This window comes from Anas platyrhynchos, chromosome 3 (genome assembly GCF_047663525.1).
Source record: "Anas platyrhynchos isolate ZD024472 breed Pekin duck chromosome 3, IASCAAS_PekinDuck_T2T, whole genome shotgun sequence".
Lineage (NCBI taxonomy): Eukaryota > Metazoa > Chordata > Aves > Anseriformes > Anatidae > Anas > Anas platyrhynchos.
Genome location: NC_092589.1, coordinates 28,977,231 through 29,001,237, shown reverse-complemented (window position 1 = coordinate 29,001,237; position 24,007 = coordinate 28,977,231). Strand labels below are relative to the sequence as shown.

General features: G+C 36.4%; 1 protein-coding gene across 21 annotated transcripts in view; it reads right to left on the bottom strand.

The window, feature by feature from the left end:
• The window catches only part of CHRM3 (cholinergic receptor muscarinic 3), a 286,410-nt gene that overhangs the window by 13,099 nt on the left and 249,304 nt on the right, over window positions 1-24,007 (bottom strand). Inside the window, exon 2 of one of the 21 annotated variants that reach the window (XM_038176836.2) lies at window positions 13,708-14,008. The exons of the other annotated variants lie outside the window; for them this stretch is intronic. Within the exon in view, the coding sequence (XP_038032764.1) occupies window positions 13,708-13,778 (71 nt within the window). The 5' untranslated portion in view covers window positions 13,779-14,008. The remainder of the gene's footprint in view (window positions 1-13,707; window positions 14,009-24,007) is intronic. 21 annotated transcript variants of the gene reach the window in all.

Genomic DNA, 24,007 nt, shown 5'->3' with positions numbered 1-24,007 from the left:
TTAAAATGCTTCCTAATGGATCTGCACCAAACTCTACATCTCAACAGCTGGCTATCCTGGAGCCTTCAAAAACTAAATGCCAGACACATGCAGATGCAAATCCTCTGAGACTGAGTCAATGCTGGTCTCCAGAGTTCTTGTAGCATGAGCAGAACACAGAAAAGGAAGACTCTGCTGCCTCCAGCTATAGCTAATGATAAATAAAATATTGTTCTGTGTCCTTAAACTACAGAGATACAAGGTCAGCATAATTTCACTGTGTCAAGCTACTTACTATACCCCTATATTACTCTAAAATGTAAAGATCTCTTCATCTACATTTCAGCTGGTTGATAAAGGTACTAGAAGTTCTCATTAGCACTTTTTTCACATGCTACTATTCATTCTGCATGCACATTTTTACACTTGGAGTAAGGATTTTGTACATCTAATGACTCCAAAATGTCTTTGGGGCAACACATGTTAAAATTTCTTTTGAAAATATGGTCTCTAGAGCTGGGGAAAAGTGCTTGGCAGATGTATGTCAAAGCAATTATTAAACACTTTAGGAAAAGATGAAAAAAGGCATGAAAGGGATTCATAATTAAACTTTAATCCTTTTCCCCAAGTACTTATGTAAAATGAAGACACGATCAGAATAGGGATTTAGATTTCCCTTATTTCATTAACTTCTGTGGTCAACTAACTAGATTCATTGTAATAAATCAATTATATCACCAAGCAGCAAGAATTTTGATGAGAAAGTCCAGCACTGATGGTAACTGTTGAACAAAATACGCTTTCAAAGACAAATGTTTGTTTTCTCACAGAGAACCATTCCAGAGTCAACATATTAAAGCATGAGATAATAAGGCATAGCTTAATGCACTGGTGTTACACAAAATATTTAACCAAGAAGAGATGTTTTGGTTTTGGTTCTTTAGTTTATAATTTTGTCTTCTGTTGAACCATACTTGGTTTTGTTAGCAAACCGTAAGACAATATACGATTTTAAATGGTACAGTTCCTTTGACATATGCTGTAAATGGATCAACCATTTGTTCTTTAATTCATGCACAATAACTAGTACAAAAAAAAACATTATATTTTGGTACCTAGTATTAATGAGATATTAGAAAAGATATATTTCTCTTTTAATAATAAAAAGGCAAGGTTTAATGATGCCGCCTAATCTAATTTGACCCACTTTTAATGTACTCATCATCATATCACACAGGATGTGAACATAATAACAACATAATAACAGTAAATATTGCTATTGGAAACCACAGGGTTAAACTTGACTCTTCTCCTGATAGAATCTCCAATATTGAAAATTTGGAGCAAGTCTAGCTTTATTACAACAAAACAAGGAGGTAAGAATTTTATAAACTGTAACACAACATTTAAAAAAAATAAATCATAGATTGAAACTAAAATTATCTTTTACCAAAAACTTTAACATTCCAAATTCTATTCTCTTTGCAAAGATCACATAAAGAAAATGTGTACATTTGTATGAAAATTCAGGCAAAAGGACATTCTCAAAATCTGTCAAGCTGTTCCTCTAAAATGGTCAGTATTTTTTGCCATTTTAATTGTTCCCTAACTATCAGTAGTACTGACATGTTGAGCCATATGATCACAGAAAATGATTGTAAAATGTTTTTTCTAGGAATAGGTTTCCAGATAAAACAAGGATTTTGAAAAAAGCTACTTCTTTAATTGTTATCATAAATGTTAATTGTATTTTCTAGACCAAAGTCCCAATCTGCTTCAATACAGAATGAACAGTAGTCACTTTGATCTAGCAAAGGAGATGAAATGTTTAACAATTTATATTGTTCATACAATCCTGTACAAACAATATAAAATAAATTAAATGAAAATGAAATCAGGATTTGGTTTTGAAACACGTTTCAGAATTTCTTTTTGACATTGAAATATTGTGGAGTATTTTATATACAATAACCTAACATGCATTTAAAAATTAAAACTTTATTTATTTTTTTTAGAGTAAAATTACATTTTTCCACTAGTTGTTTGTTGCTTGGGAAAAGGAAGACTGAGAGGAGCTGAAGTGGCTCCATAGGAAGGAAACAGTGAAAATGAAATAGGGAATCAACTATGCAATATAATTAGCAACAGGCTACCTGTATAATTTAAGAACTGGTTTAAAAAAAGCAGGAAATTAGAACAAATGCACAACTTTTTAACTAATCACAAAGATTACATAGATATCATATAATATGATGATTATATGTTATAAAAAATGTTAATCTTTCTGCAAAATGTGTAAAACTAATTAGAATTTCCCCCATTTTCAGCTCTGATTTTCTCATAGAAAATGAGATATGAACCTAAACCTAGATACGAATAAGGAGTCTGTAACTGCCCATGTTAAATGTTGCATTATAGGTGACTATCTAGATATGCATTTGGCTGGTTTTTATGGCTATCACATGCTTGTTCTGCCCAATTGATTCAGACTTTATGGGCATTTTTATTACAGGATTTAAAACAATCAGAATAATGACTCCTATCAGCTTAACATAAGATATACAATTCCATAGCAGAGAGCATTCTACACAATGAAGATTGGTCTCGAATTTGTATCTGCTGCATAAAAATGTGTAATTTATACCTAACACATAATTCATGCAGGAGTCTTCCAAAGGATTTAGGACATGGTAGGTGAGGAAGAGTGGTCCATACAAGATGCTTGTAAACATGTGAGTAATGAAGCAGGACAAGGGAAAAGAAGGCACAAGGAAGACATTTGCCAAAGAAGCTATAAAAAAGTCTTTGTCACTTGCGTGGGAAACTGCTCCCTACAAATTAAAAGATGGTGTCAGCAAACACATCTATTTACTGCATACTAAAGAGTTGTTACGTTTTACATTAATCTACATTTTTTTCTGCAGAAATTTTACTCTCTGCTGAAATCCATGAGAATGATTATGTCTTGGAACCAGTGAAAATCTGAGCTTTGAACCTGTGGAGCTACCAAAATACAAATGCTATTGGAATAAGTAGTGCACAGTGCATGATGACTTTGGTCAAATACTAAACACCCCTCTTTGCAGGAACTCTAGTTTTCCATGACGAAGCAGAGTGAAATGGCTATCAGTTTTAAAGTCAAGTCAGGAGGATTTCCATTATATTGCACAACAGGTGACTATTTTATTCATCATTTATGAACAAAGTTTAGTTTGTAAAGCGAATATTTACTACCATAGATTTCAGCATCTTTAGATATACAGCTAATATAAAGGTGAAATCATGAAGATGGATTTATAGGTTTAAAAAATGAATAAGAACATGCAATTAGACAACAGGTTTCTAAAACAAAGAACAACGAACAATGTTATATGCATTTTCAAGGACTATCTGTAGGCAAGCTCTAAAGGCAAGGCACAGAAAAATGCTATTGGATAAAAAGTGCACTACAGCACATTAAACATTCTCTGAGGCATCTTCCATCTCTACTGTTATGTGATATCTAAACGATCCGCTTTTTTCTTCATCCTTGTCAGGCTGCTTTTCCTGAGAAGACCTACAAGAACTTTTCTGAAACAATTTCACAGAATCACAGAATCTCTAGGTTGGAAGAGACCTCAAGATCATCGAGTCCAACCTCTAACCTAACACTAACAGTACCCACTAAACCATATCCCTAAGTTCTACATCTAAACGTCTTTTGAAGACTTCCAGGGATGGTGACTCCACCACCTCCCTGGGCAGCCCGTTCCAGTGCCTAACAACCCTTTCAGTAAAGAAATTCTTCCTAACATCCAACCTAAAACTCCCCTGGCGTAACTTTAGCCCATTCCCCCTCGTCCTGTCACCAGGCACATGGGAGAACAGGCCAACCCCCACCTCGCTACAGCCTCCTTTAATGTACTTATACAGAGCAATAAGGTCACCCCTGAGCCTCCTCTTCTCTAGGCTGAACAAGCCCAGATTCAATATGTGCTTGTCATCTATTAGAGAAGCTGAGGGACACAACATACTTTTTTCTTTGCTTTCTCAAAACACACTACTGACCATAGTAGAGCTGATGTAGTTCAGGCCACCAAACACAGTGTATCATGTCCTCACTGATCCTTACCATACTGCCTCAAAGAAGCTGCAGAAGCCAAATCTGCACAGTGTCAGACTCATCCTACTTACACTAATGAAAGTCTACAGAAAGCCATTTGCAAAAAGGCAGGCAGAGGTCTGGATGAGAAGCACACGCTTGATTTTCATTCACACCACCTCCGGCACACTCACACCTGTTCACCCCTTTGCCTTGATCAAAAATGACATTAATTTACATGTAGAATGTCTAGAAAAACGGAGATCACACATACTCTGAAAGCATAAATGAAGGCATGTGGAAACCCAGTGTACAATAACATTATCCTCTGAAAGAGACGGAGAAGCACTCTTAAAGTTCAACTAACTGCTTCCAAATGCATGGGTGAAACAAAAACACAGTTCACTTGCCAGCAAACACTTAAGCAAGCATTGACAATATTCTCACCAATTGTTTATGGGCCAGAGTTGTTAGGCACAGTGAGAAAGAAATCTCTGCCTAAAACAGGATCGGTGAAAAGAATCCTTCTTGCAATGTTTTACTTAGGAAGCAGGCATCTTTTCTACAGCTGTCAAATAGGATGAAGTCACAACTAGAACAGCATGAGAGAGAGCTGAATTATGATATTTGTCAAATATGTCAAAATTATTATGATTAATTTTATAGGGCGCAGATCTTCCTTTACTGACTTGAGGGACAGACAGCAGAAGTTGAAGGCCAGAAAGCATCTCCTTCACACACAAACACTTCTAAAAATGTTACAAGGAACATGAAACATATTCAAGTATTGACTGAGAAGTCTGAAAGGTAAGTTTAGATGATGATATTGTTACACTGCTTTTTCATAGCAAAGGCAAGCTGGTATCTTCTCATGGATGAGAAAGGACCAGGGAGAAGATGCTGTCAAAGAGATAAAAGAGATTAAACTTTCATTAAAGAGCAAAAAATAAAAAACAGTGTCCCTTAGAAGCCATGGTAGAATCAAGAGTATTACTACAAAGTAATAATAAAAATAGTTGACAATTCAGTAGCACTTCACATATTCAATACTTAAGTGTTAGCCTTGGAAGTCCAAAAGAGCTATCGCATAAAAGATACAAATAACCTTGCAAAAATTAATGTGTAAATGCATTATCTATCACCAAGTCCACGAGAACAACTGAGAATTCTGATTAATTGTAGACATTGAGATGCAGTTTCAACATAAATTAACCAATAAATCCTTTCAGAAATGCCATGCCTTGAAAGAGTCATCAGGAGGAAATCTGGGAAAACCTTATTTCATCTGCATCTTTCTGATGCTGAGCATATACTGGAACCAAAGCTTTGTTTCTCAGGTCAGCTCTCCTATCACCAGGCTGCAAAGTAATTTGTCTAAGTCACTGTTTCAACGAATGCCTGAGCAGCCCTTAGTAGCCCAGTAACTGAAGAAGAGGAGGTGCCTATTGCCACCAACCCCAGAGCTCTCTACTGCCGAGTGCAATCCTGCAACCTGTAACCAGGCCTTTTAAATCTCTCAGGCATCAAAGGGACCCTAACTTAAGCTTCAGCTTTTGAATACTTAAAGGGGACTTATAACAAAGATGGAGAGCAACTTTTTGTTCGGGCAGATAATGATTGGACAAGGGGGAATGGTTTTAAATTGAAAGAGGGGAAATGTAGATTAAAGGTTAGGAGGAAATTATTCTCTTGGAGGGTGGTGAGGCACTGACACAAGTTGCCCAGATAAGCTGTGGATGTCCCATCCCTGGAAGTGTTCAAGACCAGGTTGAACAAGGCCCTGGGCAACCTAATCTAGTGGGTGGCATCCCTGCTCACAGCAGGGAGTTGGAACGAGATGATCTTTAATGTCCCTTTCAACCTGAGCTGTTCTATGATTTTGTGGTTCTGTGATTCAAGTCGGTGAGTAACAAAGGAAACTCCATGCAGTGAATTACAAAACTGTTTCCTACAATAAAGAAGCCAAGCCTTTACAATGCTTAATGCAGTTATCTAACCTTGCACATAAGGTTTGTTCCAAAACTACAGTTTGCTAAAATAAAAAATACATATGCATTTCAAAGTTTTCCTGAAATTACTCCCAAGATTACATATAACTATTTTTCAAATCAAACTTAAAAAACAATAACAACAAACACAATCAAGAATTTTTAAAATCTAAACAAAATGAAGATGCAAGTATTTATAATGCTGTTTATCATTTTACATTTGTGATGTCACATCATTGCAACTAATGTAGTGCATGGTACAAGATTCCTTAAGAATGTGCAAGTGATTACAGGAGGCACAGTGCAATTACCAGAGAACAGGACCTCAGATTTAGAATGACTTATCTGTATTGATGATTAAGTTATTTCATTCTCAATAGAGTTTCACATCTTTGCAAAATGAGAATACAGAGCCATAGAAATTGATCCCATTACCAAGTATCATGGCCAGTTGTCTTACATATTCATAGTTGATGCAGACAAGTAACAGGTATACTCTTACACTTTTATGCATATGTAAATAAGTACATAAGACTATATATATACAAATATATCACATATAAAATGTGACAAGAGTATGTGTGTATATATAACTGCAGTTTTAATGTGTGTGTTTATATACACATACATCTGCAGATATATACACAAATACTTTTGTTGCTTTTCCAAATATTGTTATATGGAAAAATTAAATCTTTCACAAATTAGCTGTCAACTTGATATAAATAAAGCTAATTCAAACATATTACTCTAAGGGGATCGTTACAAACACTGCAACCTCAATCTTTTCCATTTTCCATCCATAAAGATGTTTTGCTTAATCCTACTAAAATTAGCTAGATTTAATAAGTCACGGCTTTAAAATCACTTTTGTGATTCTTGAATTTGATTTACTTATTATTTGCTTATTATGTTGCTGCTGTTAGTGTGTGAAGCCTAGCAATGAGCAAGCTAGACTCATTCTCTATGAGGAAACATTCCCAGGGATGTGGTATCCCAGTCACCGTGGGCCTTGGCTGCTTACACTGCTTTTGCTTATGCAATATGTGGTCTTCCCAACACCCTACTTCATGTAACATGAACATCTCACTGAGGGCTTTTATATTACAGTAGAAATGTAACTTTGAATATGTCTTAACGGCTACTGATTAGAATGGAAACATCTGATTATTTACAGAGCTATAAAAGAAAGAATAAGCCATGTTTTACAACTAGGACCAGAAAAGAAAAAAAAATCTCATACATTGCATCTGTTGCCATTTATGTATTGTACATAAATGTACATATGTACACGTACATATATGCCAGATATGTATTTCTGATTCCTTGTATTTAGGACTTCCACTTTCAAACAACTGGATTTGTTACATGAACTGTATAATTCTCCTACTTTTTTTTTTTTTCCAAATATGTTGTATATAACATATATATGTATATGTTGTATATAACAAACATAAATTCTAGTCTGCATAGCTAGGAAGACAGTGATTGTAACAGATAGCCACATTTATTTGATAAGTGTATCTGTGCTATTCATTATTTATTTGTTTGCTAGCTTCAATGACTTAACACTTGCTCACTCCATGACTTTTAGTCTCAAAATAACCCTATCTTGAAATCCTCTGAAATGATTTCAGGGGCAACCATTTCACTCACTAGGGCTACTAGTCTCAGTTCTGATATGGCTGAGGAGATGTAATGTCTGGTTTACCAAGGATAATAGCAGCAGATTTGCTCAAGGAATGACACCTTTCATTCTAAGGCACATGCACTTTGTGGTTATTGTCTGAACAAGTCCTACATAAGAAAAAAAGCCAGAGTTTGGATGTGCCTACAATTTTTGATTTACTAAAAACCAAAGCATATTAAATCTTGCTTAGTTAAGATTTAGTTGACTTGTTGCTTAGTTGACTGTCAGCTATAATGGCTAAAACTACGAAGTGCATTCGTATGAAGAGAGGACATTATTTAAATTCCAGTGAGTTTCCCTTTCGGAGAGTTTTATTAAAGTTACACCCCATCTGTCTAATTGATATTGGAGGAAACAGGCATATGGTCTGAAACCTAGTCAGAATTATAATCAAATACTGAGAGTTTAACTCACTTGAACAACCTACTGGCTTTAATGCTATGCATTGCAGGTATCTGGGGACAGGAAGGTTTGGCTGAAGGGTGGCATACTATGTTGAATTTAAACATGAAATTAGATTGAGATTAAAGGAGAAAACCAGCTAATCAGTTATCTTGTTTATGCATTAGGGGTGCATATTTTTTCCTCTGAGTAAAAACCTATCCATTTCATTTCAATAATTTATTACATATATATGTTTTAATGTAGTATATTTTAATACTTTGTTACTTACTGTTATGTTGAATCCAAGTCATGATCTCAAATTTCACTGTGCAGGTTGTATAGATAGGTTACTTGGCTATCTCTTTACGAAAGGCTATATATGGATTCCCCAGTAACTCTCCCAACAATATATTTAAGTATCACGTACTAAAACATTAATTGTGTGAGATAAAGTAGTAGGAATTCTTACCCTTAATATATTTTTCCTAAATGGTGTTAAAGGCTAGAATACCTTGAATTAAGGAAGGAAAAAGATGTGCCTACACAGAGAGAAAAAAATTCAAGACTTCTGAGTGAATGTTTCTTCTTTTACTAAACACCATTCTTCTCTAAAACAATAATCATGTTTGAGCAAATTAATATCAAGCAGTTAGAACTTGTTACAAATCACATGTTAAATGAAACAAGTAAAAACAGTAATGCATTTGTAATCCAACCCTACTTTTAGTAATTCTTGGATGCATTTAAAATCCATATTGAATGTGAATAAGAATATTTACACAGCGTTTAAAAAACTTACAAAGAATAACAGACCTCATCAGAGGACCTCTACTATCTTAAAGGAAAGTGTTTTAAAACAATGTAGTCAAATGATAATGTAAGAAAAACAAATAAATTTTTGCTGTTATGGTTTTCTCACTGGCATGACACACCATCAGAGAAAGCTGGAAAATAGAACAATTTATCTTTTTTTTTTTTTTTTTGTTTTGTTTTGTTTAAAGGATCAAAGAAGATAGAGAGCTGGACACCAAGATTTAAAGAAGGCATCTGACACACACCTCTCAATTTCATTTGTCTGAAATAAGAAAATGAAATGACAGAACGATGACAAGGCTTGAAACCAGGAAACTGAAAAATATATATATTTTTTCTGGAAATACTTTCCAAGGAGGGAAAATAAATACACCAAACTAAACAACAACAATAACTACAAGAAAACACACAAATAAAAGCTCAAACTACAGTTTTGATTTTTTGCCTTTTCAAAAACTATAGATATGGCACTACACCCAGGTGGTAAAAATGCTCACCACCTAATATAACTTGATGATGGATGGTTAGGCAATTTTATATTAGGTCCAATAAAGTGACTTGAACCATGCTAGGAAACACTTTATTAAGGGAAATTTATTGTTATTCACTTTGGTGATTGAAATATTGTCGCTATCTACCACAGCAAAACCAACACTCCCACATTGGACAGATGGTTTCCTTAAAAAGCTGAAAGAAAACAAAACAAAACAAATAAACAACAAACTACAGATGGAGGAAAAAAATGCTAAGAAACATCTACTATCTATTATCTAATGAAATCTGTACAAATATTTGCATAAATACCAACTTTGTTTCATTTTTCACTGGTATTAAGTTCATCTTTCCATTTATTTGAAAGTGTAGTTTAATGCCCACTAGGTGGCACAACAGTTATTCAAAAGCAAAAGTCAGCACTTCACAACAAAATCTTAACTGGCATCTCATCAAGCCTATATGTCTTACATGTGGAAATAATAACTAATCAAATTATATCTACTCCTTGATAAGGTCAGCAACCTATCAGCACCTATAGGGACAGCATATTATCCAATTGGTCTGAACCAAAGCAGTGACCAAATTACCAAGAACTTTATTTTATATTGTATTTATTAACTTTTTTTTTATTATTATTATTTTTCCCTCTCTCCCCTAAAATAGACAAATCTGAAAGTCCTGGTGGAATTCTGTAATTTAATAAATGGCCTATTCCAAACTCCAACCCAGTGTATGTGTGCTGTGAGGAATTTTTAGGCCCTGGGAAACCAACAGTAGCAGTCACTGTGGATTTCAATGAATGCAAACAATTATTCCTTATTCATAAACAGACAAGTAATTAAATAATGTTATCAATGCTATAATCTTTTTTTACAGTTTGTGTGCAGTTTTTTTGTTGGTTTGTTTTTTTCCAGTTGCAAAGCAAGATAAATGGAGGCATGCCCAGTGAAAATAGTCCTGACAGAGAGGGAGAAGATGCTAATGAGAAATGTATCTTGAGTTACTCTACATAAATGTCTGATGGTAACCCTTGTAGCAGAGTCCTCTCCTACCAGAATTTCATTAGGTTGCTATATATTTGTTGGTTTAATATCTGCCTTTTCTTCCTACTTGATATATATATACTGAGAGATTAAAGTCTTTGAACTAGTCTTGCAAAATCAGTTTTAGTATAAAGAACAGGCATGCAAAAAGCTGTGGTTTTACTCAGTGTGCAGAATGGATGTGCCCCAGCAATTAATCACAGTTGCACAGCAGAGCTCAGGTTTCTTTAGGACTTTCTTGCCTTATTGTTGTAGGAGGTATGTAGTAAAGGAGGCACAAAGCTGAGGAGCAGAAAGGAAGGGCTAATAATTAAGGTAAGTTAAATGCAGAACTCAAGCTCATTCCTAATTTTGTCATAGGGTTTCTACACAATACAGGAGGAGTGACTTACACAGATTTTTAAAAGGATAAACCTAACCTTAAAGGGATACTGCAAAGTTGAACTTAGTAGTGCACAGGTATTCCTCAACTTTTGTACAGGCAACTTTGCAAAATGAATGATCTTGAAATATTATCTTTGCAGGTTTGCATCTACATGTTTCTAAACTGTTAAAATTCACTCTATCGACTAAAAAAGACCATTTTTTAAATTTAGCAATGATGTACTCATCTACTATACTACAAGCTTTGTACTTGGTATTTAGCTAATATTCTCATGGTACACTGTACTTTCTCCTCATTTCTGTTTCTGAGGTTTCATGCATTTTGACATTGAAAATAGAAAGATGCATGGAGATGTAATTATATTTGGTGAAAAGGTTGCTGTCTAAGTAACAGAGTTTTGCTTCTAAAATAAGAAGGTAAATTGGACTAGTGATTATCTGTATTTGGTCTTTCAGACCTAAAGAACCTGTATTTTGCAAACTTGTTACAGTCTAGGATAATTAAAAAACAACAATCCATGCTGAAAAACAGGACTCCTAGCTTACACAGAAAGAAGATATTTCTCCCAGCTTTGATAAGGTTGATGAGATGGCAGGTGGAATATGCAACTTTAAGGAAGGAAGTGAAATGCCAGTAAAAAGAAAATCTGCACCTAGACAACTTCTCTCCTAGCCTGAAAGGTCAGAGGCATTTTAATGTTTAAACCTAGAACAGGGATGAGATGATTGCTGCATGTGGTTTCACTGAGTCCCATTGACTAACAAAAAGAAGTATTAAAGCTTCATTGAGTATTAAGTATTTCTTTCCATTCATCTGCCTTTTATCATCCAGCTGCTCGATACTGATGATTTGGTTTGCAAACAAGCTGGTACTTCCAGATTGTTGTGGGACTATCTGACTAATTTGTTTAATTATTTTTTATTTTATTTATTTATTATTATTTTTTTTATGATGAGAATTTCTTATTTGTCTGCTATTCAGGAGGATATTTTGCTTGTTATTACTTTTTTTTTTTATTTTTTATTTTTTTAATCTTGGCAGTACTACAGTGATACATTTGGGTAAAAGCTCCTAGGACTGAGAAATCTTAATTAGGTAGGTACCTACTGCAATCTGTGGACAGACTCTAGATGAGTACACAGACTGCAGATTTCTGCTGGTGGACATCAGAGCAAAGGAGGAATGGAAAGCTCACTTGCTCCTCTTGGTACCCCACCCTGATATTTGTTGCAGGTCAAAAGGCTTAATGTAGAAGGGCTATTGTAGGCTCTGGCTCTTGTTCACGTGAGTGACCTCAGCAACAGCTCTTGGAGATATCTTAAATTCATTATTCCCTGTTCGCAGAACCTGTGAGCTGGTTCCCTGTGTTCACAGAGAACCTTGTATTGTAGTGTCAATGTACTGTCCTATAAACCTGCCTTGTGGGCCAAGGGACATCCTTTGAAGAGGATGAGGTGTGTCTAGGGTTTGTACCCCAGGGCCAGGGTAATGGGTGCATGTGCTTGTGAATGCTTGTGTGCTAAAAGCTCTTGGAGACCTACATGAAATTTCCCTGTACAAACAAGAGTAAACTGGATAAAAGAAACTGGATAAAACAAACTGAATGAGACAAACACAGATTTTTAAATACAGTGGAAGGAATGAAAGAAAGGAATGATATTGAATGAAAGGAATGAAAGAAAGGAGTGAATTGAATAGGTAGACAGACCATGGTAAAAAGATGACATGCAATCTGGTAAGTCCTTATGGGAACCTGAAGTCAGCATGGAAAGCAGGGAGAGCATGCAGGCCACTATCCCTCTTGGGACATGGATTCTTGTATCTAAACATAGCAACAAAATCACTTGAGGTAAAAGGACATTTCCACTTGTTCTGGAACAGAGCCGGAATTCTCTGTCATTAGTCTTCTCTCTTCCTATGTTAGCCCTCATGGCTTGCTCTGTAAGCAAGCAAGGTTATTAGCAACCACAGCTATAGTTAGGAGAGGAATCCAGGTGTACTGGAGTAAAGATGTCAAGAACACCTGGGACTTGTTGCCCCCTTCTACAGAAATAAGCAACTTTGATGATGAATTATTCAAAATGGACCAAGAAAAAGAATTGCTGAGAGCTGCTTGTTCACAGAGCAGATTTGAAACCGTTGAACTTTCCTTCCCACATATATCTGACACAAGATGCGTGATCATGAACAAATAATTATTTTTACCAAGATTAAAATGTCAAAACACACTGAGTCACGAAGTAGCCTTTTCCCATTTTACCAAAGTCTATGTATAGCAGTGAATGTGGCATGTGACAATTCCATGCCTGAGAGGAAGACTACAAAATCTTCCTTTGGCACCTGCTCTACAGAGTGCTACATTACTATTACTGCTGTCATGATGCTCACATTGATTCCTCAGCATTTGAATGTGAGCATTGTAATTTTCAGCTACAAATTCCAAATCTTTCTTTTCCCAGATAGATCTGTCGGTAGCAGGATAAAATTCTGGATCCTGAAATAGTTTGCAGGTGAAACTAACATTTTCTAAGCACTTCTCAGGAAAAAAAAAAAAAAAAAAAAGCCTCTATCCTACAGTAACAAGATTTTAGCTTGTCATTGCACAAAGTTCAAAGAGTAGGAAAGGATAGACAAAAGTAATGTTAATAATACTAGATATTTACAGTGAGATGAGTGCACAGAATTGCTTCAGCATATCTAATAAACAAATCAACGTCTCATTTTCATGTGTGACAACAAGTGCCAATGATGACCTCAATGAAGAGAAGGAAAAAGCCACACCGACTCCCTGACTTTCAGGAAACCCACACCTTGTATAAAATAAATAAATAAGCAAATAATTCCCTCACCCATTTGATTCAGATATACACCATTTCAGCTGAGACTGAGATCTGGTGGCAGATGCTTGGTATGGCAGCATGAAGAACAGAACTAAAAGGAGAACCAGGTTTCCCAAAAGATCAGGAGGAATGGAAAAAGCCAGATACTCAGCTTGGTGACCCAAGGCCAGGTGACAACAGAGAAATGCTCACGCCTCTAGGTCAAGTCCTTCTTCCTGTGACTCAGCTGCAGCAGCACACACCTCCACCAGGACAAGTGTCTGAGCAAATCCACCATGCCAGTTCCTGAAACAGTCATTGCATGGGATCTCTGCAATTCAGAGAGAGAGCGGGGCGGGGAAACTAAATAAAACAAGAAGACATTAAAAATGACAGACGAGAAAAAGGAAAGCAACTTGTTCCCAGGCCTATCTTCACATCAGTGAATTGCCGTCGCAGAAGACCGGCACAGATAAGCAGTGGCATATCTGATACAATGATTCTTCTGGCGATACAAACCACTGGTGGTGAACCAATCTGCTCTGGTGCTGGCCATGCTGGGAGTTGCTTGGGAGGCTGTGGTCACTGAAAGGGAGTGAGTGCATGATATTTTAATAAACCTCTGCATGCAAGGAAGATGTACTGCTTGGATTTATCTGCATAGGCATGAAATAGAGGGGAAATGGTAGGTGGAAGGAAACTGGTGGTGGTTTGTTCTCTAGCAGATCTGTGCTATAGTATGATAAGAGACTGGAGTCTACATCCTGACTGGCTTTATCTTTTCGCTTTAAATGACATTCATATGTTAGTGACAATTAGTCATTTTCATGGCTCAGTACAGAAGTGATGTGCAAGCCACATAACAACGATATTATGAAAGTGATCATGTGAGTATGGTGTTAACAGTTGAAAGGCCTTGGTCTTCATGAGGTCACACATACTTATATTGTATGATTCTTGACAGCATATATGACTTAGACAGATGAGACTGAACCGTGCACGAATGTGCATAAGTTCTTATATTCATGTGCAGTGTTTCTAATGATAGCAGAGTAGGATATTTTTGGTAATACTTGTAGCTATATTGATCCTGTGTCCTGAGTGCACTTCAGTGCACTGTTTGCAAGCATACAAACAAACAAACAAAACACAGAAAACACTCCCTATTTTGCATCCTTTGGTAGTACAGCAAAGCTCAAAGTTGCTTGGTTTTCAAGCACACAGAAGACGTACCTGGGTTATTACCCAGAAAACAGGTATGAAACAGAATGGCCATCTGGTTGACATATAGTCTTCATGTATCCATCAAAGCTTTCTATACCATAAATCTCTCATGATTTTACAGACAATGAGAAATATCCCATCAATGGTCAGTTAAAACATAGTGTACCCCCACTCCCTCTGGAAGGAAGCAGTTTTTAGCATTGTAGAACTCTTGACATTTATTTCTAAAAAATGATAAATAGACTTTCAAGAGCACAAAATACAAGAACCTCCAAGCAAAATAAATCAAAAAAAAAAAAGTATAAACTGGGTGTCCACCTGCCTCCGCCTTAAAGGCTTGCCTTTTCTCCAATATTGGTTATATTCCCACATTAACTCTGTCCAAATTGTTTCAATAGTATGAGCTTTCAAAGAAGACATATTAGGATAAGTTCAAAAATAACAGGAGGATAATTATTTCCCTTGTGGCACAAGAAGACTAATTTGAATTTGTAACAGTAAATTGAACGACAGCTGTGAATAAAAATGCAGAACCCTTGTCACTGAAACATACTCTTACCAGAGGGGCTGAACAATGACATGCTGGTGCAACAGTAAAACAGCTGGAAGCAATGTTTAAGGGGTTATCAGAGATGAGGCAGCTCAGCATCCCCGTCCTGCTCTAAACTGAATCCATAATCATTGGTTGCTGTCTCTTTTCAGAGGCAAACTACTTATGCCAAATGGACTTCTGCTCCTTAGGACTTTGCAAAGCCAAAACAATGTTTTGGGGAGAAATATACATTTAGAATTTTTTATCAAACCAATATTAGCAATTCTGAGAGGTGAGATAAGGATCAGTATTTGTCTGGTCTCTCAATATAACTGTTTTAAAACAGTAATATACATTATTTATCATTGTTAAAATATGCATTATTTCATCATTTAAAATTACGTTTGGCCTACATCAGGTCAGAACTAGCTACCTTGTGCATAGGAAAGCCAGTAGTGACAAAACGCCATTATATCAGGTTGGAAATACACACAGTGGGGGAAAATCTTAGGGGCATTAGCTCAGGTATAATGGCACCTGAGGACACTTATTATTTACTTTGCACCTACACCACCGAGTATGAAGGATTGTACTCAATCACCCTATCATGAGTATAGCACACAGCAGGCTTTTCTATATTTTTTGCCTTATTGTGAATTCATTATCAAAATGGTGCTGGGTTTCCATGTCACTTTCAATAATGTGTGCCAAAAATAAATTTTCTAATTTAATCATTACTGAAAAATAAAGCACTGGGGTACCTATCCGTCACTGAAAAGTACCTACTGACTTTGAATAGGCATTTAGGATCCAGAATCTGTAGTGTTTTTGTTTGTTTGTTTGTTTGTTTTTCCAAAAATCTGATCCCTGGTCATCAAATCTATCCTGGTTTAGATAGGTTTCTACTGAGATTAGAGATAAATTATGAATTCATATAGGAAATTCAAAGCCTAATCTTGAAGAAGGTAATGTTAACCTAGGTATTGACACTTATAGGTATTAAGCGTTGCCAGAGAGCTGGCAAGACTTTCAAGAGGCAAAATGTATCCACGAGGGACAGTTCTGAACGACAGTCACTCTGCTATGTATTAATATTTACCTTAGCTTTTGAAATGGAGAATAGCACATAAACGTCACTGTGGCCTGTTCTGATCTGAGCTTGCTTTTCCAAGTGTCTCTGCTTCCCCATCAATCCCTCTCCATAATTTTTATTCCTGACTGAGAATGTTTTCTGCTGAAAATGTATCCATACAGTCGGTATCCTCCAAGCTCTGGTTTATTAGAGAATACAAATAAACTGCAAGCCTTTAGGATTCATGCAAACCTACTAATACTCCCACGCTGCCTGTGCTTTCAACTGCAAGGGAATCATTCCTTATCTGCAGCTGTAGAATATTAAAATGCAAAGTTGAGGGATTTGATGGCACTTGTGCATTTCTGCCCTTTCATCTGTCCTTTATCGCTCTAGCACTCATTTACTAATAGGAGGAAATGACTTGCTGCCAAGGTAGATATAAATTGTATCAGACAAGGGAAAAAATAAAGAAGTTCATCAGTGTAGTGTAGGAAACAATTTCTGAAATGCAGTGTCAGCAGAAATAAGTTTCTGTTGTCCCATTGCTGTTCCATTCCCATGACCTTATTCAAAAGGAGTAATAAGCCACGTGGCTTTTTGCTATTTGAAATAATTTTCAAAGTATAGGACCTAGATGAATTAATTTTTCTCTAGAATCTCTATACCCACCAATCCTTGTTTTTCCTTTTTTAAATATAAAAAAAATAAAATCTGAGAACTAGAAATCAAAACATGTGCTCTACCTATAAAAAAGTGAGAGTTGGGAAACAAGAAATACTGACTTAATTGGAGATATTACCCATTATTCTATTGTTCAAGATCTCACATTGAGTTTATTTCAATACACTTTGCAACTTGTAATTATTTTTTTTTCCCAATTAAGTAATTTAACACAGTTTCAAAGCCTCTCACTCCTCTTACTTTGTAAAGCAAAAAGAAGCTCCCAAACTCAGACTCCGCTGTGCTTTCAGCTGGCTGCAATGCATCCAGGTACACTGCTGGCTTGGGATGCTGTTCAGAAAATACCACGCTATCTTCCCAGCAACGGCCCTCACAACATTGCAGGTCAGAGTTCACTTGAGAGTATCAGTGATATTTGATAGAGTTCTTCATTCATTCATTGAAACTTATTGGCAGAAATCAAGCCAACCAGAAAACCAGGAGATTAAACCTGGAAGCCATGAGTCTGGGTGACTGAATCTCTGCTGATTGCACTTCTCAGAGTGCCTTGCCTCTAGTCAGAGGCAGCAAGCACCAGACATAATCTCAAGATACTGGCAGAGAGAAAATCAGCACTGCTAAAAAACCATATGGGGATAAGTGATATGCACGCACACAGGGTTGGCCTCTGGGATGCCTCATTTTAGCAGTAACTGGAGAACCTGTGTAGATTTCCCTTTACTGCATATATTCGTCTTCTTGGCTGCATCAAGTACTCAACCATCACCCAGTCTGATTAATATTTATATCATGATCTTCACTTGTAACTGTTATTACAAAAAATCTGCATTGATATAAAATAGGAATGTCTTCATTGCAAATCTGGCGAATCTATAAAAATAATTTCCCTATTAGAAGGTTACTTAAAGGCAGATTTTTTCCATTAAGCAATTTTCAATATAATGTCCACTTAACTTTAATTGACAGAAGTGAAATGCAAGCAAATTCAGATCACTTTATGGTTTAGTAAGTGCATATTAGAATTGGACGGGAATGAGGTTCTTCTCTCTTTTAGAATTAGGCAGCTACTTCTTTGCATCTAAAATATGAAGAAATTTCCAAATAAATCAACTAATCACTGTGCTTCCCCTGAAATTATTAAAAAGCTGTTCACATGCCAAAAAAAGACCTACTCAAACATCTTTCACTGTATATGCTAAGGCAGAGTCTCATGTATGTGCATGTACACACACAGAAGCAGTGCTGCAAGGTTGAAGACGTCTGTAGGTTACATTGGTCTCTGTTTCTAATGGCAGTCATTCTGGAAGGCACTTCTATCTCTTATTTTTATTAATAGGTATAAAATCAATTTTTCTAATAGCAATAACCAAATCCCAACTGAAATACTCCTTAAGACACATTTGCACCTTCAGAAGAAGCTAATAGGAAATAGATAGTACCTATTTAATTTTTATTTTTATTTTTATTTTTTAACACCAGGTAAATATCAAACCTTAGTTTGCCTATCTAGATAAAATTTATTTGAGAAATGCAAATGGAATAGCAGTACCTTCACAGCTCCCCAGTGATTGTATTGCAATCTTGCTAGTCAGTCCGAGAATCAATAGGACCCTGATTCTATTCCCTGTGCTCAGTTCAGCAGCACAGACATGAATAGTGCAAGTAAACTTAGTGGAGAAATTAAGATCACTGAGGACTGTGACATGAACGTTGCCATCATCTGCATTAAGAATTGGTACTTATTAGCTCTATTTTGTTGGACTTTGCAAAATCTCTATCTGCCTCCTATTAACTAATAATGCCTGAAATGTAACTTAGAAAGGTTTTTCCATGAGAAACTCCACCAAGTGCAGACAGTCCTGGGTGTCCAGAGGCTTCCTTGTCTCTCTGTCCTCATGACTTCTGCTGGAGAACTGGAGTTCTCCACCTCCGGGTTGCTGTGCACTATCATGCTCTTAATAGATTTTGATTCAGCCTTTTAAGTAACAAACTGTTTTCTTTTTTAATCAAATTTTTATTTGCCATAAGATCTTCATCCTATTGCCTTCTAAATACATGTAAACTTGGGAAGTTCCTCATATCTGTGTTAATATGACTTTTCTGCAAATTTCCATTGCCCTCTCATTTTATCTTTTGGCTTGTGTATTCATTTCCATCCATGCAAAATGGACGTAAAAGCCTATTATTCTTAACTGAGATTTATTCTTATAACTCACAAATGCAAAGAAGTTATAACTTGTAAATTAGCAAAGAAGGATTATATTTTGTTTGTTCGTTTCCTGTAAAAACGGTATTAAGTCTGGCTTATAGTAAATGAAGGATGACATTTATGTCTTTGAAAATCCACTCAACAGGAAACAAACATTTCCAAATATGCTTGCTTATACTGTCTATGGTTGTTTTTTTGTTTTGTTTTGTTTTGTTTTCCTATACTGTTTATGGTATATCTGTTGTTTTTTTCCTATGAAGTTTAGAGTTGTAGCTTACAAAATGGATTCTGAAAAAAAATCATTAATAAACTGCATCAAAACTGCATGCAAGATATAATGCACCACAAGTGTTTGCTATGTATTCTATGTTTTAGACACCCAGCAGGACAAAATGATCTGCAGGGTTGTTACTTTCTATACGCTTGGGTGAGATTTGCCCTTCTATGCAAGCCAACATAAAGTAAACGAGGGATATACATAACAAACTACTTTTTTTTTTTTTTCTCTTAAAAAAAAGAAAGAAAGAAAGAAAAAGAACTGGTAATATATATCCACTAGCTTTCCTGTAACCAGGGAATGATGAGGACAACTGGCGACGTTGCAATTCACCACTGGACAAATAGCAATGGTTTAACTCTGAACTATGTACAGCAGCCAGGGAATGGATGAATGACAGCCCGCCTGAGTGCAGGGAACTGTGAACCATCCCGAGCACTGGGAAACATTCAGCTGAGTGCTCTGCAGCCCAGCCCTACCTATGTCCTCTGCTCTGGCCTGTGGACAAAGTGAGTTGCACCATCGTTGCCATCTGTACAACCTCTGCAGGTCACAAGGATCTTGCTTGATCTGTCAAGTTTACAATTTACAGTTACACTCTTGTTTATATCGAATGCATAAATCATTTGCAAGCAGAAGTTTGCATGCAGGTTTGTTGTGCAGCTGTACTGTGCGATATATAGGTGTGTATTTATATGCATATATATATATATATAACACAGGTTGTGTTTGCTGTCTTGTACAGACCTGCCACTCTAAGAATATTTCAAGTATGTTTAAAAAATAATTTATGGTTATATTGCTCAATGGTTGTTTTCCATAGGTTTTCGACTATATGCAGGATTCCCACATACTTTTATACCCATAGTCATGTTTGACAGATATCTTCCAAGACTTTGATATGTCTTCCTTTGGCAACAATTTTAGAAAACAGTTATTGACAATAGGTCAGTTCTACTGTATTGTTATTCAAACCAAACCACCATCCAGATCAGAGCTGTGGGGACAAAACCATAAAAACCTTAAAATTTCAAGGTTAAGCACAATCCATTTCTGAAGAGGATTGTCTGGCGGAAATAGGAGTGTGGGTGAGATCACCCATGATGTGACCCTCACACGTGTAGTCCTAATTAAAATATGGTCTTCATTCAGAAAAGTATTTAAGTACATTCATCATACACTCATGTTGTTAAATTCAGTTAAATCTGCTATGTTTCTAGAGGCCCCCTCTGGGGCCCCCAGCACAAGAAGGACAGGGACCTGTTGGAGTCCAGAGGAGGGCCATGAGGATGATCAAGGGGCTGGAGCACCTCTCCTACAAAGACAGGCTGAGGGAGGTGGGGTTGTTCAGTCTGGAGAAGAGAAGGCTCTGGGGAGACCTTACAGCAGCCTTCCAGTACCTAAAGGGGGCCTGCAGGAAAGCTGGGGAGGAACTCTTGGTCAGGGAGTATGGTGCTAGGACAAAGGGTAATGGCTTTAAACTTAAAGAGGGTAGACACATATTAGACATGAGGATTAGCCATTCTTTACTATGAGGGTGGTGAGGCACTGGAACAGGTTGTCAGAAAAGTCATGGATGCCCCATCCCTGGAAGTAATTAAGGGCTTTGGGCAACCTGATTTGGTGGCTAGTGTCCATGGTGGTGGGGGTGGAACTAGAAGACCTTTAAGTTCCCTTCCAACACAAACCATCTATGATTCTATGATATTTCTACCAGTCTACTGCACTAACCTCGCTCTAGTTTTTGGGGTTTGTTTTTATATTTTCTTAACCGCTCCTGCAGATCCTCTCCTCTAGTTCAGTACAGACTGGAAAAGAATACTAGAGGAAAAGGTGTCTGTTGAAAAAGAACTGAAGAAGTTACTCCTTTTTCCTGACGACCAAACAGTGACCATTTACTAGCCCTGACAACGCATACTTTGCCCTTTCAGCACCAGCTCCTGCAAGTGGCTGGCTCTGCTGGCCAACATGTGCATGCTAAGAAGCCATTCTTCAGTGCCACATCCTCTTCTGACTATTTGACAGTAGTTTCATCAAAACAGCAAATGGATGCAGATCTGGGGAACAAAATACAGCTGGTTCTTACATCACCACTGCAAGAGTCTTGGTGGGGGTCCTTCAATCATCTTAGCTGTTGCATGATCACAGGACGACAAGACAAGATCTACTGAACAAAGAACTCAATAGATCATACCAAGTCAACTATTGTTCTCCCGAACACCTCAAAAACCTCTCCCACACAATGTTAGTAGGTTTTCTGAAAGGTATTGGCCTCCAATGTAATTAATGTCTCCAATGAAATAAACCCCTTGAACTTATAGGAACCCCAGCTGCTTCCAGACCCCAGCCCTTTCTCCACCTTGGCCGTTCAGTGGAAAATGTTTTCTCTCTGACTATCAGTATCATTGATTTGCACCACAGCTATTTGATGCTCCACCTACAATTTGATTTACATATAACTTTGCAGATGATGGTAGAGCTTCAAAATGGTGATGTATAACCCATGGAAAAAATACTGACTACAACTAAAGACTGTTGTCATTTTCTACATCAGTGAATGTTAAGTGTGGTTTCCAGGTATCCCTGAGTGTCTTATATAAATGAGTGTCTTACAGGCAAAGTGAGGATAAAATGCACCCAGAGTTCTAAAATTAGTCTGACAAACAACTTTGCCAGTTATGGTGTTGTTTCCAGTATCTTTCACGAAACTGCAAAAACAAAATATGGACTTATCAGCGTAAAAAAAAAAAAAAAAAAAAAAAAAGTAGAAATAGCATGACTTTGAGCACAAAAAGCTTTGAAGAACTATCATTTGATAGAATGGTAGTGTCAGCTCAGTACAGAAAACAGCATGTGACTCTTTCTCCTCCCACCCCCTCCTCCTTTTTTTTTTTTCAGAACTGTTATTTTTTGGGGGTTAGAATAAAAAGCCAATAGTTCAAATTAAAATTTTATTATTTTTTGTGTGTGTGTGTGTTTTGCTTTGGAATCCAAGAAGGCTTTCATTTTGACGACACAGAAAAAATGTCAGTGTCAAAACATTTTACTTTGATAATTTCATACAGTGTTTTAAATATTTAAATAGTCATCAGTTAATTAGTAGTGTACATAATGCATTTTGACATCTTTCTCATATCTAACATTTCAGTAGAATTGCCATATTCCAAAGGAACTCTTCTATTTCATGAAAAACATATTTAGCAGTGGAAATAACTGTACCAGAAGCTTTCTGATCAGCTCTACTTATAAGGCTTATAGATGTGAAGTTATTTGCTATTCTGCTGAGGTGCAGACACAGTCTCATTAGTATGTTCAAAGTAGAATTTCTCTCAGTCACTTTTTTGAAAGACATTGTACCAAGCATCAGGTATTTTTCTATCAATCACTACTGCAGTACTGACCTAAAGGGCTGTGAAGGAGGCTCAGGAGAGCAAGCTGAACTATGAAAAGACACTGGGTGTCTTTTGGTCCTCTAAATAATACACCTGCCCAAACTGAAAGATTGGTTCAACAGCACTCATTTTTGATCCATCTGAAGAATTAGAAGAACCATTGTCAAAGGAATTAAAACATCAATGGTTCAAAGATATTAAACAGATCTCTGATATGATATACAGGAGTAAACAATGCTGGCCAGTGTCGGAATCAGTTATAAGGGTATGCTGATTATAATATATGTTATTAGAAACTGTGAACAAGTGGTGTGTGGAATTCAAGTAGAGTCCTACAACTATAAATCAAATTCATTCACATAATTCTCACTTGGATTATAATTAAAACTAAAGCTTTCTAACCTTAGATAACTAGCTGGATCTGAAGTTTTTCTAAAGCCCAGGTTTCTGGGGGTTCTATGCTAGCAGTCAAACTGTTTTTTTTTTTTTTGTTGTTGTTGTTTGTTTGTTTGTCTTTTTCTCTAGTTCTGACAATGATTATATGACTTTGCAACAAAGTTCCTCATGATATAATTTTCAAAGTTTTAAGGCTGGTTTTCACCCTGAGCTATTGTCTGTTGTATACAAAAAGTGCTTATAATTTCAGAACATCAAGACCAAAGATGTCTCAAGGTGAACATCAAACTATAGACTCTCATAAGTGTTGTTTTAAGATCTTGGCTTTTAACTGTTTTGTACCTCAGTTCTATCAACAGATCTATCAACTGAGTTGATTTTTATTTTTTTTTTTAATTGGCAAGATTATTTTGAATTGTCACTAATTATTTACAAGCGCATGAATCATAGAATCATAGATTATCCTAAGTTGGAAGGGACCCATAAGGATCATGGAGTCCAACACCTGGCACAACACAGGTCTACCTCAAATTTTAGACCATGT